Here is an 18,124-nt window from a genome sequence, read left to right as displayed (position 1 = left end):
AGAAATGATGATTTTTTTGCAATGCATTGCAATGCATTAGCATTGTAATGCATTGCGTTAGTGATCAGACCCCCTGGTCTAATAAATGCAGAAAAATAAATAAAAAAAGGTAAAAAAAAGTATTAAAAATTCAAACAACCCCCCTTTCCCTAGAACACAAATAAAAGTAGTTAAATACTGTGAAACACATACATGTTAGGTATCCCTGTGAACAGTGTACATACTGTAAATACTAAATGGTGAAATGTAATATCTGTGATAATGTGATATCTCAGGGTACACATATCTATACAGTCCTAGGCTGTTGATAGGAACTCCAATCTTGTTTCCTAACAGCGGTACTACTAACCTATTCTTGTTTCATATTTTTTTTATCATAGGTTTATTAAGTTTAATATAATACTGTAGTTATTTTCACAACTTCTTAATGCACTTTTTTTTCCTGTTTAAATTTAGAACTGTGCGTTGTACCAAACACAACTGGAAGCTGGATGTTAGCACCATGAAATATGTCAACCCACCGGATAGTTTCTGCCAAGAGGAACTAGGTAATAAGCATAATACATTGTTATTTTTGCACAATACACGTGTAAAGAATACACGTGTGAGAATCAGTCTCACATTAACTTCAATGACATTCTTTACACCTGTAAAAAACGCGCCAAAAAACGTGCAAAAAACGTGTTTTTAAAAAAAATGTTATTGAAGTCAATGGGAGCCTGATTTTTACACATGTATTCTTTACACATGTACTATGCAAAAATGAGCGCACGTTTACTCCGTGTGCAAGGGCCCTAATTTGGGAAGTTTCTATGCAGTGGATGGTTCCCTGCGGTATTTAGAGGATGAGTGGGTCCTGGCTGGAAATCCTGTGCTTCACCCAGTGAATTAGATGCTGTCTACTGAAAACTTCCAGCAATTTGTAAGTAGGGGGAGTCTCTTTTCAATTTTCTTTATTTTTTCATGGTCCCCTCCTTTAATGCAACACTCCTAGGAGAGGGGGGCAAAAATAATGAGAAAATGTGATAAAAAAAAATTGAAGCTGGGATACATAAGGCAGGATCATCCTAACTGTGCCAATATACAGGTATCATACTGCTACAGCGTAATATTGTAAAGTATGTGCAGTGGAGCTTCATAATAATTTCTGTAGCACCAAATGTTAATAAATCACAACTCCTATAATTGATAACAGTTTACACATATTTAAATGTGCAGGGAATATTAGGCTCTGTTCACATCATGCATTTGGAGTATATTTTTGGGAAAAAACACATACAATGCAAATGTATTCATTGCTTATTTATTTCTCTTATGCTAATTTCACATTTTTGTCACCTATCAGTCGTTCTGGTCCATTGGAGGACCTGAACAACGGATGGGCGGAGCACTTTTGCGGTTACACATGGAGCCCGACAGACCCCATTGACTATAATGAAGTGTGTTGTTATAAAATTGAAGCTGTGATTGCAGAACTTTTTCATCAGCAAATTTGAGGCAGATATTGTGAAAGAGTCTCCAACAGGGACTCTGGCATAAATGGGAACATAGCCTGACTTGTATAGTTCCAACATATTCAGCAGCGCTTCCAACACATTGCCAGTCAGTGTCCCATATAAGGCTCACAATATAAATTCCCTATCAGTTGAATTTTGTGTGCAGGAGCCCTAAGCCTGAAGCCACATGTTGTGGAAATGTAGCTTTTTGGTTGCAGATTTTACTGCATTTTTCTGAGCCTAAGCCAGGAGTGGATTGAGCAGAAAATAGAAGTATAAGAACTTTCTTTATATTTTCCATTCCTTTTGTAGCCATTCTTGGCTTCGACTCCAAAAAAACACAGCTAAATCTGCAACAAAAATGCTGTATTTCCACAACAAGCCGAATTTATCATACTGCTCAGTATGCTGTTCTATGGCGAGCTACACCAAAATGGTGCTCGAACATGCGCACCCCTCTGAATGGAGAGCAACTGCGCATGTCCGATTTCAAAAGCAGCAGCACGATCTGGCCGGAAGAACATCCAGGGAGGAGGAGGGTCAAACGGAACACAAGTAATGGAGGGGCGTGAATAAAGATATGACGTGGGGGGTTCTTGGAGGCCCTGGGGAACGCCCAGGGTGCTCAGTGGCCTCATTTACATAAAGTAATTAACCAGGATTACTCATCCCACTCCTACAAGATCCCAAACCTTTGTGTCACCATCCCAGTTTGAATTTGAGGCAAAATTCTACAGCCGCTTCAGGTCACTAAGTGTCATATAGAGTACTTGGCCATCTTACATAGGTTAAACAGAAGAGCCAGGAAGACAACTAACAGGACCTACATAGCTTTTCCTCTGCTCCCATTTCCATTCTTGATCATGTAGACTATATCTTGACTGTCATGGGAAGTGTCTTGCTGCAGTACTGCTAACCTCAAATTGACATTCCCCTCATCCATCAATTTGGTAAACTTGTTGGGGTGTGCTGGATCGTGTTTACTCTCACTGACATTCTTCCCTCTATCCCACTTTCTGTCACTCTGCTACTTTCCTCATTTTCTTGTATCTCCTACCAGCCATCTTTCCCTGTATCCGCTCTGTATGTGAGCCTACTCACTGAGCAGCAAATGTCCTGTTTTCAATGGATATTAGTGTTGCAATTTCTTCATCTATGTCCTTCAGTATATACAATGCATATATCCAAAATTTGTTGAAATTCATCTTGATACATACCTATAAAGAATTATATTTAATTATGTTATATTCTCCTTTTAATTGTCCAGTCATTGAAAGGGATGAAGAAGATGGCATGTCACTTGTTGAATTAAATCCACCAAATCCCTGGGATACTGACCCTCAAACTCCAAAGGACTTAGAAATAGGGGAACTTCAGGTAAAGTGTCATGGTCCAGTGTGGGATTCAATGTCAAATAGCTATACTTAAACACATAATAACTTCTACTTGTGCACATGGAACTAGATCACAAGCTCTTGTTCTTAAAATTGGCTGAAAAAGCACATTTACATTAATTTCCTAATTACATGTTCATTAAATGTATGAAAATGAATGTACCATCCTGTTAGGATTCCCTCATGCTTCTACTAAAACCTGTCCTAGCACTTTGTAAAACATAAAGACCAGAAACTGTTGTGTAACTAACAGATGTGTACAAGGGCCGATTGCTATTGGCATGGCTGCATATTTGATATACAGTATAATACAGTGTATAATTTTTCATTTTACTACATATGTGATGTGATTGCATGCAGGGCCGGTTTTAGACAATATGTGGCCCTGGGCAAAATTGAAAGAGGGGTCCCAAATATGGAATTATTACACCAAAACCAAAAAGTCAACCATTTACGCTGAAGCCCCACTTTGTGAAAACACAGCGTTTTTGCTGCGGCTACAGTACCTGCAAAGTGAATGACATTCTGGCCAATCCGAGCCGCACATTGCAGAAAAAATCTGCTGCAGAAAAGCTGTATTTTCAAAAATGCAGCATGTCAATTATTCCATGTGGAAATATTGGCGTTTTCCGTATAAGTATAATAGGGGCAGAAAGTCCACAGAGGAAAACTCTGCAAAAATGCAGTGAAAGACTGTGGGAAAAAAATCCAATACCACCTGGGAATCTTGGTACCAATACACTTGTAGAGGTGCATAACATAATATTTTATACAGGAAAGTATACAGGAATCACATACAGATTACCACTCATTGCCAGGCTATACCACTACTAGCTATGTGAAAAGATGCCAAGTAGATGTACAACTATTAATTATTTATTAGTAATCTGTAGTCTGGGCACACATTATACTGGAACCCTTAGGGCTAGTTCACGCGTAGTTGGTCAAAAAACCACCTTCCAGTCCACGTCAAGACAATTCCTCCGGACTAGGCCCATTCATTTGGGCCTAATCCGCAGCGGAAAGCCGTGACTGTCGGAAGCCGTGACAGTTGTGGCTAGCTTCGGCAGGTGCATTTTGGTCCAGATTCTGACGTGACTTCAAAATCCGGACCAAAAAATTACGTGTAAACTAACCCTTGTGGTTAAGGACCACCATACACCGACTGAATAATAACACCATACCATGACTGAATAACACCACCTAACCATAGCTAATTAAAGGGGGTTTCCCATCTCACTGCTTCAGCATTATGCCTGCAGTCTGTTCTTCTCACTTCCTGTATTTCTCCTCCCTCCTCCTCCCTCTTGCTGAATGGGACACACAATACTTATGTACATCAGATAATATGTACAGACCAGCCTTGTACAGACCAGGCTTTATCAGCAAACTGCAATTAGATGAACGATTGATCTGCTGGCAAGAGCAGTGAGTGAATGACTGTCACTTGTCTGTTTCAGGCAGCGGAGGGGGGGGGGGTGCTAGTGGTAACATTACAGTGTATGCAATGCAGTAATATTTTGTGCAGTAATACTTACAGGAGACGTCTTCCCTCATTTCCCATCCCTTCCCTTTTGGACTGACATGACCACTTCTTATTATATAAGTGTCATCCACATGTCCCCAAAACATCCCATTGCATTTCACATATGGATACACATAAACACAAATATATCTCCTTTCTTCCCTTTCCTCTTGGTGCAACATATACCAAGATGTATGATTTTCCTGATACTGTACATGTCATGTATATGCTATATTTGTCTGTGTGGTCATCCAATATTGTAGGAATATGTAGCCCTTAATCAAATTCATGGAAAGGTAAGGGCTAACACATCCATGTACAAAATCTGCAGAACTGCTCGCTGATCAGATTTTGTGGTGACAGATTTCCAATTCCCTTACATTTTATGAATATCGTCCAATTTCCCAGAGTATTGCATTTATTGTTTATAACATATATTTGTTGTTATTATTATTATTATTATTATACTGTATGTATTAAATAAACAAGATGGATTATGTATTTGTAGATTACCTATCTAACCCATGCCTGCATGGAGTTGAAACTTAATGAAACATACATGGTGTTTGATCCTTGGCTGATTGGTCCAGCCTTTGCTCGAGGATGGTGGTTGCTTCATGAGCCTCCTTCAGATTGGTTGGAAAGATTGTGTCGAGCTGATTTAATTTATATAAGTCACATGCACTCTGATCATCTAAGGTATGTATGTTCAGCATGGAATATATCTCGTGCATCATTGAAACAGCAGTAACAGGACATATGCACAACAGTACTCTGAAGCAGATTAATTCTTCAAATATATAGTTTATATCTAATAGTGACATTTTAAAGTGGTTTTCCGTAACTATGGTATTGATCACCTTCCCTTGGGATAGACTATCCATATGAGATCAGTGGGAATCAGACACCCAGAACCCCCACAGATCAGCTGATTGAAGGGGCTGTAGCATTGCAACAAATGCTATGGCCTGTTTATTGGTTACCAAGCTCAGTGCTATACATTGCATAGTGGTTGTGCTTTGTATTTTGTTTCAGCCCCATTTGCTGCAGCATGACTATGTGACCAATGAACATGATGTCACTGGCGTGAGAAGAGGAAGCATCACATGCTCTTTAAACAAAGACAAGTGGCAAGGGTCCCAGGTATCAGACAATCTAATAGTGATGGTCTATCCTAAGGATAGGTCATCAATATCATAACCCCAGAAAAGACCTTTAACATTGCTATATTCAGCAGTTATACCTAATGGTGTATTTTGTGCCCATTGTTTGAGCCTTGTACCTTATAATTCGGCCTAGTATTTATTTTCTGTGCCTATGATTGTTGGCACAGAGGGTTGGCACCAGACACGATTATCGAGAGTCTAATGCTTAAAGCCTAGAGGTATAATAACTAATGTAGTAATCCCTGTGCTACAATTTCTTTTTTCCTGGTTGCAAACAATCCATTACAACCCAGCAGTCCCTTGTGACTTACTCATGCACTATATAGAGACTGAGTAGCCTACACTTATACAAACAATGGGAGTCAACAGCTAACTGGTTAGTCGCTCCATTGAAAAGAAATGGAAGTGAGCATGCATAAGCATGGCTTTATCCATTGTAATTTAGAAGTTATGGAAGCAGCCTAATGTTTCAATTTCCCCATATTATACAAAGATGTTAATACAAAGTCATCTTTGCTGAGGAGAGAAGAGTTCTAAATATAGAGATGTCATAAATGGTTGGAGGGCTGCACAAATAGCATCAGTAACTGAATGTGGACCCCAAGTTGCAGGTGTGCACCCCTGTTGTCTTCTCTTCATCTTTTGGTCTAGTGCCACCTGGCCACCGACATCCTTTCTCTGTCCATATAGGTGCTATATGTGTTGTGTTTCAGTATTTTATTATAGGGCATATTGGCCCTCTAACAAGTTGTAATCCTTGCAGTGAATTCCCAGTCAATCTTCTGCATCTGTGGGATTTATGGAAGCTTCTACCTCCAGTTCCTAGCTGACTAGTTCCTAAGAATCTGTTTTCCTCTGCTGCATTCCTGGTTTACCTGTGTATTTTCTCTGTCACCAACACCAGGACCACTCCAAGAGGTAGCAACCTGATAGTAAAGTCTAGATCCCTGTACAGGAGTTAAAGGCTAAGGCTCCGTTCTCACAGAGTAACGCGCCGCTCGTTTGGACACGTAAACACGTGTCAGAGCGCGGTGCTTCATAACAGATCCCATTGACTTCAATGGGTGCCGGCTTACGCGTGCTACACATTGAAATAAATGGGTTACAAAGCCTCTCAATGATTTCAATGTGTAGCGAGCGTAAGCCGGCACCCATTGAAGTCAATGGGATCTGTTTTGAGCGCCGCACTCTGACACGTGTTTGTGTCTAAATGAGCGGCGTGTTACTCTGTGAGAACAGAGCCTTAGGAATACCCTTACAAATACTGTAGCTCATGGTCAAACCAGTTTGGTGACACAGTAAGACTAAAATCCGCTACAAATATCCAACTGTTGGTTAATTTTTGGGAGAAACTGAGTTTTTGGCAAAAGTATAGTATAGAAACAATGACCTGATGGCAAATCCAACTGACATACCATTCAGTAGGTTTTATTATCGCAATCTAGACTTTACTGTTTTCTCCTTTTATAGTTATCCAACACTGAAAAAGCTTTCTGAAAGAAGACCAGATATTCCAATATTTGTGGGAAAAACTGAACGTCCGGTCTTTTGGTACCTGGAACAGAGTGGCATTACTCTGACAAATGTCAATGTTGTCCCTTTTGGAATATGGCAGAAGGTCAGCCAGTTTGTTTGATTTTAATACTAAAATTCTGATTGTCAGTATCATACTTAATGAGGTGTTAGTAGTAGTAAATGTGATTTAAGATTATACTTATATAAACTATGCATTTCTTATTTTTACAGTTCAGTACATGTTTTTCTTCCTTTATATCAATATGTTAATAGGATTTTCCACACAAAAAAAGCAAAGGGCAGGGAATGGTTTAAAAATGTTATCCCAGACTTATTGATGGGCATCTAGCACCCCCACTATCAGCTGATCTGTGCCCTCTACAGAGCCTGAAACAAACAGCTTTTTACACTGTGTAGTGTCTAGTGATGCACATAGGATAGAATCCTTAGAATTGGCTATCAATATGGAGTGTTGGGCGACCTCTTTAGTTTCAAATGTATTTATTGAATGACAAAATATAGTAACAAGCATAACTGTTAAGGTAAGTAAACGGTATACTATTGCTACAAGTGACTGATATATACATAGCATCAACTTATTACATAGAGAACACAGCAGTAGACAAAAATGTAAACTGTATCTGTAAAAATCTGTGGGATTAATATATTTAGAAAATAATTAAGAAATGAAAAAACATTGTCTCCTATGGTGTAGGTCTCTACCATAGTGGGGGAGCAATGCTAGAGTCTGCGCAGTTGTGGGTTACATTTGAACATAGTAAACCAGGCCTAGAACATTCTGTCTATCAATTTAGGGAGACCATACCTTATCATTTTTTGTCCTGGAGTAAGTCATTAATCTTTTCAAATAATAATTGTGTCAATCCTTTTATCAATGGGTGACCCTTTTAAAACTAAAAATACAGTGTTACTCTCCCCTTGCTCATTTCGCTGCATCAGCAATGGAGCTCCAGTCTCTTTCAGAGATGCCATCAAAACTATCCACATGGCTGCTGCAGCCAAACCTCAGTGGTCACATTTAGTAGTCAGTTACTTGGGATGAGCAAACTTGGTCATAGCAAGCCAGGTTTGTTATGAATTTTCTAAAAATATCAGGTTCAGCTGAAGTCAAATTTTTTAAGTTTGCTGCCTACTATGAACTATTATACTGTGTGGCCTCTTCAGATCCCAGAGTATAATAAGAAAAGGCCAAGGGTGGGTGGGTAAACATAATAAACTGTATTACTCATCTCTACTGGGCTCCAGAGTGGTATCTGGTGCAGGTCCCCATCTTCTTTGGGCCTCTTCCAGCCTGAATGCATGTAAGTGTCGTGAACCTGGGCCACTGACATTATTGAGGTGGTTGTAAGAAGACAGAGCCCAAGAGAGTTGAATAAGACTGTATGTTATGTTTACTCTCCCCTCAAGCCTCCGCTTATTATACAGTCCTATGAAAAAGTTTGGGCACCCCTATTAATCTTAATCATTTTTAGTTCTAAATATTTTGGTGTTTGCAAACAGCCATTTCAGTTTGATATATCTAATAACTGATGGACACAGTAATATTTCAGGATTGAAATGAGGTTTATTGTACTAACAGAAAATGTGCAATATGCATTAAACCAAAATTTGACCGGTGCAAAAGTATGGGCACCTCAACAGAAAAGTGACATTAGTATTTAGTAGATCCTCCTTTTGCCTCTAGTCACTTCCTGGAGCTTTTAGTCAGTTCCTGGATCCTGGATGAAGGTATTTTGGACCATTCCTCTTTACAAAACAATTCAAGTTCAGTTAAGTTTGATGGTCGCCGAGCATGGACAACCCGCTTCAAATCATCCCACAGATGTTCAATGATATTCAGGTCTGGGGACTGGGATGGCTATTCCAGAACATTGTAATTGTTCCTCTGCATGAATAGCTGAGTCGATTTGGAGCGGTGTTTTGGAACATTGTCTTGCTGAAATATCCATCCCAGGCATAACTTCAACTTCGTCACTGATTCTTGAACATTATTCTCAAGAACCTGCTGATACTGAGTGGAATCCATGCGACCCTCAACTTTAACAAGATTCCCAGTGACGGCATTGGCCACAAAGCCCCAAAGCATGATGGAACCTCCACCAAATTTTACAGTGGGTAGCAAGTGTTTTTCTTGGAATGCTGTTTTTTTTGGATGCCATGCATAACGCCTTTTTGTATGACCAAACAACTCAATCTTTGTTTCATCAGTCCACAGGACCTTCTTCCAAAATGAAGCTGGCTTGTCCAAATGTGCTTTTTCATACCTCAGGTGACTCCGTTTGTGGCGTGCTTGCAGAAACGGCTTCTTTCTCATCACTCTCCCATACAGCTTCTCCTTGTGCAAAGTGTGCTGTATTGTTGACCGATGCACAGTGACACCATCTGCAGCAAGATGATGCTGCAGCTCTTTGGAGGTGGTCTGTGGATTGTCCTTGACTGTTCTCACCATTCTTCTTCTCTGCCTTTCTGATATTTTTCTTGGCTTGCCACTTCTGGGCTTAACAAGAACTGTCCCTGTGGTCTTCCATTTCCTAACTATGTTCCTCACAGTGGAAACTGACAGGTTAAATCTCTGAGACAACTTTTTGTATCCTTCCCATGAACAACTATGTTGAACAATCTTTGTTTTCAGATCATTTGAGAGCGGGCTGTCCATGCTCAGCGACCATCAAACTTAACTGAACTTGAATTGTTTTGTAAAGAGGAATGGTCCAAAATACCTTCATCCAGGATCCAGGAACTGATTAAAAGCTACAGGAAGTGACTAGAGGCTGTTATCTTTGCAAAAGGAGGATCTACTAAATATTAATGTCACTTTTCTGTTGAGGTGCCCATACTTTTGCACCGGTCAAATTTTGGTTTAATGCATATTGCACATTTTCTGTTAGTACAATAAACCTCATTTCAATCCTGAAATATTACTGTGTCCATCAGTTATTAGATATATCAAACTGAAATGGCTGTTGCAAACACCAAAATATTTAGAACTAAAAATGATTACGATTAATAGGGGTGCCCAAACTTTTTCATACGACTGTACACTAATAAGGAAAATAGCCCAGCTGGCACTATCCTCATAATATAAGTTATTTACTTATTATGCACAAAAATTTAGCAACAGCGACCAATGGATTCTGTATTGCTCAAACTAATGCAGTTTATTCAACAAATCCAACAATAGATTTAACAATAGTGGTAGCACTCACTGATGTTTCGCAAAATTCTTTATTCAGGCACTGCAGGCCTAAAATACAGGTCACGTCCATAGAGATGGTCTGTTTTACAAGCACTTCTGCTGGATGATGACATCCCAGAATATTACAATAGCAGTTCAGGTGTTCAATCCAAAACTAAAATGCTGGGCAAACCTCACAAATATTCACAAGATGAAAAACTTGTCCCTAATTGCTTCCCCTGGATCAACACTGTAGGGATTGTTGGGTTATAGGTTGGACTTGCTGGACTGATGTCTTTAACATGTAACTATATATATTGTGGTAAAGTGTACGGTAAGGTGGTGGAGGGAGTGTATATCTCGCCTGGTTTCCTCAGCCAGGTGAGATAAAGGAAAGCCAGGGTAATCATGTTCTAGCAGAGCATAGTCTGCTGGAACTCTTGTTCCATATTATGGGCTGGCTTTTCTGGACTGGAGGGCAGGTTGGTAGTGGGAGCCTTCCAGTCCACACCCTTACTCCATCACGGGTTTTGCCCTGAGTCCGGGGCATTCACAGGTGAGGCTTCCTTAGGGTTATTTACTGGGGAAGGAAGCTCAGTTATGGCCCTGATACTCACATGGAGAGTGTGAGCAAAACACTCTGGAGACAAACAGGTATTGTGTGGATTTGGACCTGCTTATATGGTGACTCAACCTGCTCTAGGTCAGAGAGGTAACCTGCTGTTTAGGTAGAGCCGGACAAGGCTTAGGTTTTCTTTGTTGTTTTGGTTACTTTGCTGGCACCGTGTTTTACGCCAAAAACCCAAATAAAACACTGGACTTGTTTTATCGTACTACCTGTCTGCATGGTGTCATTGCCGTTCCCAACCGGGTGAGCTGAACCCCTTACAATTGGTGGAGGACGCGGGGCACAATGGCATAACAGAAGTCTGGACAGTTGTGTGTGGCAGACATTAAAGGAGCCAGAGGTATATGTCCTGGGTGAAAGCTGCTGCAACTCTGTAAGGACAGTCCAATACCATGGAGGAAGTATTAAAGCAGCTGGTACAAGTCCAGATGCAGCAACAACAGGTCCAGGCGCAACAACAACAGGTCCAGGCGCAACAACAACAGGCCCAGGCGCAACAACAACAGGCCCAGGCGCAACAACAACAGGCCCTGGCGCAGCAACAACAGGCCCAGGCGCAACAACTACAGGCCCTGGCGCAGCAACAGGAAACAAACCGCCTGTTAATGGAGCAGTTGGCTGCGCTCCGAGAGTCTGGTACAACTCAAGCCCGACAAATGGAGGTAAGCCCGCCTGAGACTGCCAAGGTAAAGAGGGCTGTACAGCAGGTGTTGCAGAAAATGACATCCGATGATGACGCCGAGGCCTACCTCACGGTGTTTGAGAGAGTGGCAGAGAGAGAGGGTCTGCCGAGTGCAGAGTGGGCAGATGTGATTGCGCCCTTCCTCTCCGGTGAACCCCAAAAGGCCTACTATGACCTCAGGGAGCAGGATGTCCGGGACTATACCAAACTGAAGTTTGAGATCCTTGCTCGCCTGGGTGTCACACCAGCAGTTCGCGCTAGGAGAGTGCACAGTTGGACCTACACCGTTGACAAACCCACCAGATCCCAGATGTACGACCTAATCCATCTGGTACGCAAATGGCTGGAACCAGAGACCTGCACACCCGCCCAAATTGTGGAAAAGGTGGTCGTCGATCGCTTCTTCAGGGTGCTGCCGGCAGAGATACAACGCTGGGTTGGACACGGGGACCCCAAGACTGCTGATCAACTGGTCAACCTGGTCGAAAGGTACATAGCGACTGAGGACTTCCTCCATGATGTTCCCACAGCACCAACTCCTCTCAGGACTGCCCGTCCCGTGACATCGGTGGGTAAGAAGGGTACAGTGGGAGGAGTGTGGAAAAGTGCGAGAGGGAACAGGGCTCTGGACCTCGGGCGAGGGCAAAAGACTGAACTTGAACCTAAGGGGCCCACAGGTCCTAGAAAGGACTCCCTGTTGAGAAGGCCTGGGTCCCTCCAGTGCTGGAGGTGTTATGAGTGGGGACATGTGGCTGCCCATTGCCCTCTTACTTCAGAGCTCATGGAGTGTGACGCTAATAGGCGGCAGTCGCTATTTGCTGTACCGGTGTGTGCAGCCATGCCAGGGACTGAGCCACATGCATGCATGTTAAGGGTTAATGACCGCTCGGCAACAGCCCTGCTGGACTCTGGTAGCTCAGTGACTTTGGTTAAAGCCAGCCTTGTGACTGGGGACTATATAGCAGGCAAACAGGTGAAAGTGCTATGCATCCATGGGGATATTATAGCTTATCCTGTGGCCTCAGTTCAACTGGTAACTCCCTCTGGGACTGGGACCTATGAGGTCGGTGTGGTTAAACGGCTCATGTATGAGGTGATTTTGGGCCGTGATTTCCCATTGTTTTGGGAATTATGGAAGAAAGGTAACGCTCCTGCTGCCAGTGAAGTAACTCCAGCAGAATCTGTTCCTTTCTCTGAAAATAATGGTTCATGTGCAGGGACCCCTGGAAATGGTAAAACTAATTTGGGGAAAAATGTGAATGAACCTGAGGTGTGCAAGGATGAGTGGTTCCCCCTCCAAGTGTTAGCCGGGGAAGAAGAAGAAACTTCCCCACCAGGGCAGCAGGTGCTAGATTTAGGAGTGTCTCGGGGTAACTTTGGGACTGAGCAAGCGAGAGACCCCACTTTGAGTACTGCACGTGCAAATGTCACGGTAATAAATGGTGTACCACAGGATCCCGAAGCTGACCACAAATTTCCACACTTTTCTATGAATAGGGACCTAGTGTATCGAGTCACCAAGTGTAACAATGAAATTGTGGAACAGCTTTTGGTGCCAAAACCGTACCGTCGCATGGTGCTAGATATGGCTCATAATCATGTGTTGGGTGGTCATTTAGGGACTAGTAAAACACAAGAGAGAGTCCTCCAACGGTTTTTTTGGCCTGGGGTATATGAAGAAGTGAGGAGGTACTGTGAGTCATGCCCCACGTGCCAATTAAGTGCCCCAACACCCCACTACCGTAGCCCTTTGGTGCCACTTCCCATCATTGAGGTACCATTTGAAAGAATTGCAATGGACCTGGTGGGGGCTCTAGTCAAATCCGCTAGGGGACATCAATACATTCTGGTTGTGTTAGACTATGCCACCAGGTACCCGGAGGCAGTTCCCTTAAGAAACATGGCCTCCAAAAATATAGCTCGAGAATTGTTTTACATGTTCTCTCGCACAGGTATTCCCAAAGAAATACTTACGGACCAGGGTACCCCCTTTATGTCGAACGTTATGAAAGAACTATGCAAATTGTTTAAAATCGCGCATATCCGTACATCAGTGTACCACCCCCAAACTGATGGATTAGTGGAGAGGTTCAATAAAACCCTCAAACACATGTTGAAAAAGGTAGTGGAAAGGGATGGCCGGGACTGGGACTGTCTGTTACCGTATCTTATGTTCTCCATCAGGGAGGTTCCCCAAGCATCTACAGGGTTTTCCCCCTTTGAGTTAGTTTATGGCCGGCATCCAAGGGGTTTGCTAGATATTGCCAAAGAGACCTGGGAGGCTGAGGCCACCCCATATAAAAGTGTCATTGAACACGTGGCCCAGATGCAGGACCGAATAGAGACAGTGATGCCCATTGTCAGGGAGCATATGCAAAAAGCTCAGGAGGCCCAGAGCCGAATTTACAACAGGTCTGCCCGGATGAGGACCTTTAATCCAGGGGACCGGGTCCTAGTTCTAGTTCCCACCATTGAGAGTAAGTTTCTGGCAAAGTGGCAGGGTCCCTATGAGATTGTAGAAAAGGTGAGTGAGGTGAATTACAAGGTGCATCAGCCAGGCAGGAGAAAACCCTTCCAGATTTACCACATAAACCTCATCAAGCCGTGGAAGGATAGAGAGGCTTTGGTAGCCGCCCCAACTGTGGTTAAAGAAGGGTTACAGCCAATTCCCCCAGTAAGAATAGGAGAGGCCCTGTCAGGACACCAGAAACAGGAGGTAAAGGAGTTCCTACAGCGCAACAGGGGCAAGTTTTCTGACCTACCCGGCCGAACGCACCTGATAAAACATCATATTAAAACTGAGCCTAATACTAAAGTGAGCCTGAAGCCGTACAGGATACCAGAAGCCCGCAGAGTGGCGGTATCCTCTGAGGTCAAGCGCATGCTTGAACTGGGAGTCACTGAGGAGTCAAACAGCGAATGGTCAAGCCCCATTGTACTAATCCCAAAGCCCAATGGGACATGGAGGTTCTGTAATGACTTCAGGAAATTAAATGAGGTTTCAAAATTTGATGCATACCCCATGCCCCGAGTGGATGAACTGATTGAGAGGCTGGGGAGTGCCAGGTACATCACAACACTTGACCTTACAAAGGGTTACTGGCAGATACCGTTATCTGATGAGGCAAAAGAAAAGACTGCATTCTCCACTCTGGAAGGCCTGTTCCAATATGTAGTGATGCCATTTGGGTTACATGGGGCCCCTGCGACATTTCAGAGGCTGATAGATCTGATCTTGAGACCACATCGTGATTATGCCGCTGCCTACCTGGACGATGTGGTCATTTTTTCGCCTGATTGGAAAAGTCACCTCTGTAAGGTACAGGCCGTCCTAGATGCCATCAGTGATGCAGGCCTGACCATAAACCCTGAGAAGTGTGCAGTGGGTCTGGAGGAAGCAAAATATCTGGGCTACATTATTGGTAAGGGATTGGTGAAGCCCCAGATAAATAAGAATGAGGCGATACAGAATTGGCCTAGACCACTAACGAAAAAACAGGTCAGGGCCTTCCTGGGCATTGCCGGATACTACCGCCGGTTTGTGCCCAATTTTGCTTCCATTGCATCACCATTGACGGACTTAACAAAGGGCGGTAAGTCAGTCATGGTAAAATGGACCCCAGAGGCAGAGAAGGCTTTTCAGAGTCTAAAGTCTGCTCTGTGTGAACAGCCAGTGCTAATCTCTCCAGATTTCAGAAAACAGTTTCTGGTTCAGACTGATGCATCTGATACAGGGTTGGGAGCCGTCCTGTCACAGGTGGTAAATGGGGAAGAACACCCAGTGATGTACCTGAGTAGGAAACTGACCCCAGCAGAGAAAAATTATGCCATAGTGGAGAGAGTGTGTCTGGCCATCAAGTGGGCCCTAGAGTCCCTGAAATATTATCTGCTGGGTAGAAAGTTTGTGTTGGTAACAGATCACGCTCCACTGGCCTGGATGAAGCAAAATAAGGAGAGAAATGCGAGAGTGACCAGATGGTTTCTCTCCTTACAAAACTTCTGTTTCAAACTTGAACATAGACCAGGGAAATTGCAAGGAAATGCGGATGCATTGTCCAGGGTCTGCTGTCTCTTCAGTAAAAATGCCCAGACCTCTGGTCTGGAGAAGAGGGGGGGGGATATGTGGTAAAGTGTACGGTAAGGTGGTGGAGGGAGTGTATATCTCGCCTGGTTTCCTCAGCCAGGTGAGATAAAGGAAAGCCAGGGTAATCATGTTCTAGCAGAGCATAGTCTGCTGGAACTCTTGTTCCATATTATGGGCTGGCTTTTCTGGACTGGAGGGCAGGTTGGTAGTGGGAGCCTTCCAGTCCACACCCTTACTCCATCACGGGTTTTGCCCTGAGTCCGGGGCATTCACAGGTGAGGCTTCCTTAGGGCTATTTACTGGGGAAGGAAGCTCAGTTATGGCCCTGATACTCACATGGAGAGTGTGAGCAAAACACTCTGGAGACAAACAGGTATTGTGTGGATTTGGACCTGCTTATATGGTGACTCAACCTGCTCTAGGTCAGAGAGGTAACCTGCTGTTTAGGTAGAGCCGGAAAAGGCTTAGGTTTTCTTTGTTGTTTTGGTTACTTTGCTGGCACCGTGTTTTATGCCGAAAACCCAAATAAAACACTGGACTTGTTTTATCGTACTACCTGTCTGCATGGTGTCATTGCCGTTCCCAACCGGGTGAGCTGAACCCCTTACAATATATATATATATATATATATATATATATATATGTATATGTATATTGCTGGAGGGTCAGAATCACTATAGTTCCCTACTAGAGATGAGCGAACAGTGTTCTATCGAACACATGTTCGATCGGATATCAGGGTGTTCGCCATGTTCGAATCGAATCGAACACCACGTGGTAAAGTGCGCCAAAATTCGATTCCCCTGCTGTCCCAGTGTCATTCCAGAGGTGTTGGCATCATTTCCTGGGTTGTCTTAGTGGACTTGGTGACCCTCCAGACACGGATTTGGGTTTCCCCCTTAACGAGTATCTGTTCCCCATAGACTATAATGGGGTTCGAAACCCGTTCGAACACTCGAACAGTGAGCGGCTGTTCGAATCGAATTTCGAACCTCGAACATTTTAGTGTTCGCTCATCTCTATTCCCTACCTTTAGCTATTTTTGCCCTTGCCTGGAAAACTTCTTTCATAATTCAATAATCTAATTGAGATGGCGAGTGATTAAAAAAGGTTTAGATAAATTGTTAAATAGAAAAGCAATGACATCTTCATATCAACTCTTAATTCTATTTGCTTTAGGTCAATGAAGATCTCAGATTTATGATTCTGATGGATGGAATTCACCCTGAAATGGACACGTGCATCATAGTGGAATACAAAGGTAAATAATGGAAAACCTAGACTTATTCATACATAAAATGGTGAAGGAGCGATTCGATGTTGCTAATTTGTACATATGTTTTACCACTTTTACAAAGAAAACCTTTCACAACAAAATGCAATCCAAAGGCAGCACAATGGCTCAGTGGTTAGCCTTGCAGCACTGGGTTCAAATCCTGCCTAGAACAACATCTCCCATACTCCAAAACATAAATAGTATTAGACCCTAACCATATGAGACTCCATAAACAATAGCCCACGTGTATCATCCATGCAAGGGCTTCCTCAGGAAATAACAGTAAATTGTACCATACTAGGACTTTATATATGAGAGGAGAAATGGCAACACTGTATGCCAATTGCTATGAGTCTCTGCTAGCTGAGCATGAACTGCAAGATCTAGATGGAAAATCACCCTCAATGATAATAGATGGTATTAAAGCAATTTACCAGCTACCTACTGGCTCTCTTTGTACATAGAAGATATTGGACCTCCTCTATATAAGGTTTACAACTAACACTAAAAAATATAGGGTAGCAAATTAAAACTCAAAAGCTTTTATTAATACCCGCTAAAACATTTACTATAAAATTGCTCCCCTACAAGTGAACCACCATCACCTATCACAATGTGGGATAGCTAGACTACAGATAGTCACATAGGTCTGATTGGGGGTATAGTAGCCAACACAGGTATTCCAGCTACTAGGATGTCAAGGGGAAAAATATAAATAAACAAGGATCCTCCCCCTCCTTTCCTCAGATCCCTTCAACACCCCATATCAGATCCAATGTGTAAGTTGCTTTTGGGAGATACACAGGATGCTCTTATATACTATTGTTATCTCACTCCTGTGTCAGTATAAATAGCAACTAAACTAGCTGTTTACAATGTTTCTAACTATTTAAAACAGCAATGTAAATATAGCAGAGTGCTTCCTCATATTCCACTTGCTACACTCAGTTTGCCTTTAGCTGCCTGGACTCTCACACTAACACTAATAGCTCCAGGCACTGATAACTGCCTAAATTCACAGCACTATCAGCCTTGAGTTCCTGGCCCTCAGCTCTTGGCAATGCTAACTGCTTAACTTTTCAGCAATGTTAGCATTAGGCTGTTACCAGTGAAGCTAACTGCTTAACTTTTCAGCAATGTTAGCTTCACTGGTAACAGCCTG

At 42.8% G+C, this 18,124-nt stretch overlaps 1 protein-coding gene across 1 annotated transcript in view; it reads left to right on the top strand.

Moving 5' to 3' along the window:
- Positions 1–18,124, top strand: part of LOC142200512 (cytidine monophosphate-N-acetylneuraminic acid hydroxylase-like) — a 138,431-nt gene that overhangs the window by 85,452 nt on the left and 34,855 nt on the right. Inside the window, exons 3-7 of the mRNA XM_075270937.1 lie at positions 457–548; positions 2,764–2,873; positions 4,924–5,114; positions 7,052–7,199; positions 16,866–16,947. Coding sequence (XP_075127038.1) covers positions 457–548; positions 2,764–2,873; positions 4,924–5,114; positions 7,052–7,199; positions 16,866–16,947 — 623 coding nt within the window. The remainder of the gene's footprint in view (positions 1–456; positions 549–2,763; positions 2,874–4,923; positions 5,115–7,051; positions 7,200–16,865; positions 16,948–18,124) is intronic.

The sequence above is a fragment of the Leptodactylus fuscus genome, chromosome 4 (assembly GCF_031893055.1).
Source record: "Leptodactylus fuscus isolate aLepFus1 chromosome 4, aLepFus1.hap2, whole genome shotgun sequence".
Lineage (NCBI taxonomy): Eukaryota > Metazoa > Chordata > Amphibia > Anura > Leptodactylidae > Leptodactylus > Leptodactylus fuscus.
Note: the sequence above shows the minus strand (reverse complement) of the source record. Positions and strands in the feature narration are given on the sequence as shown.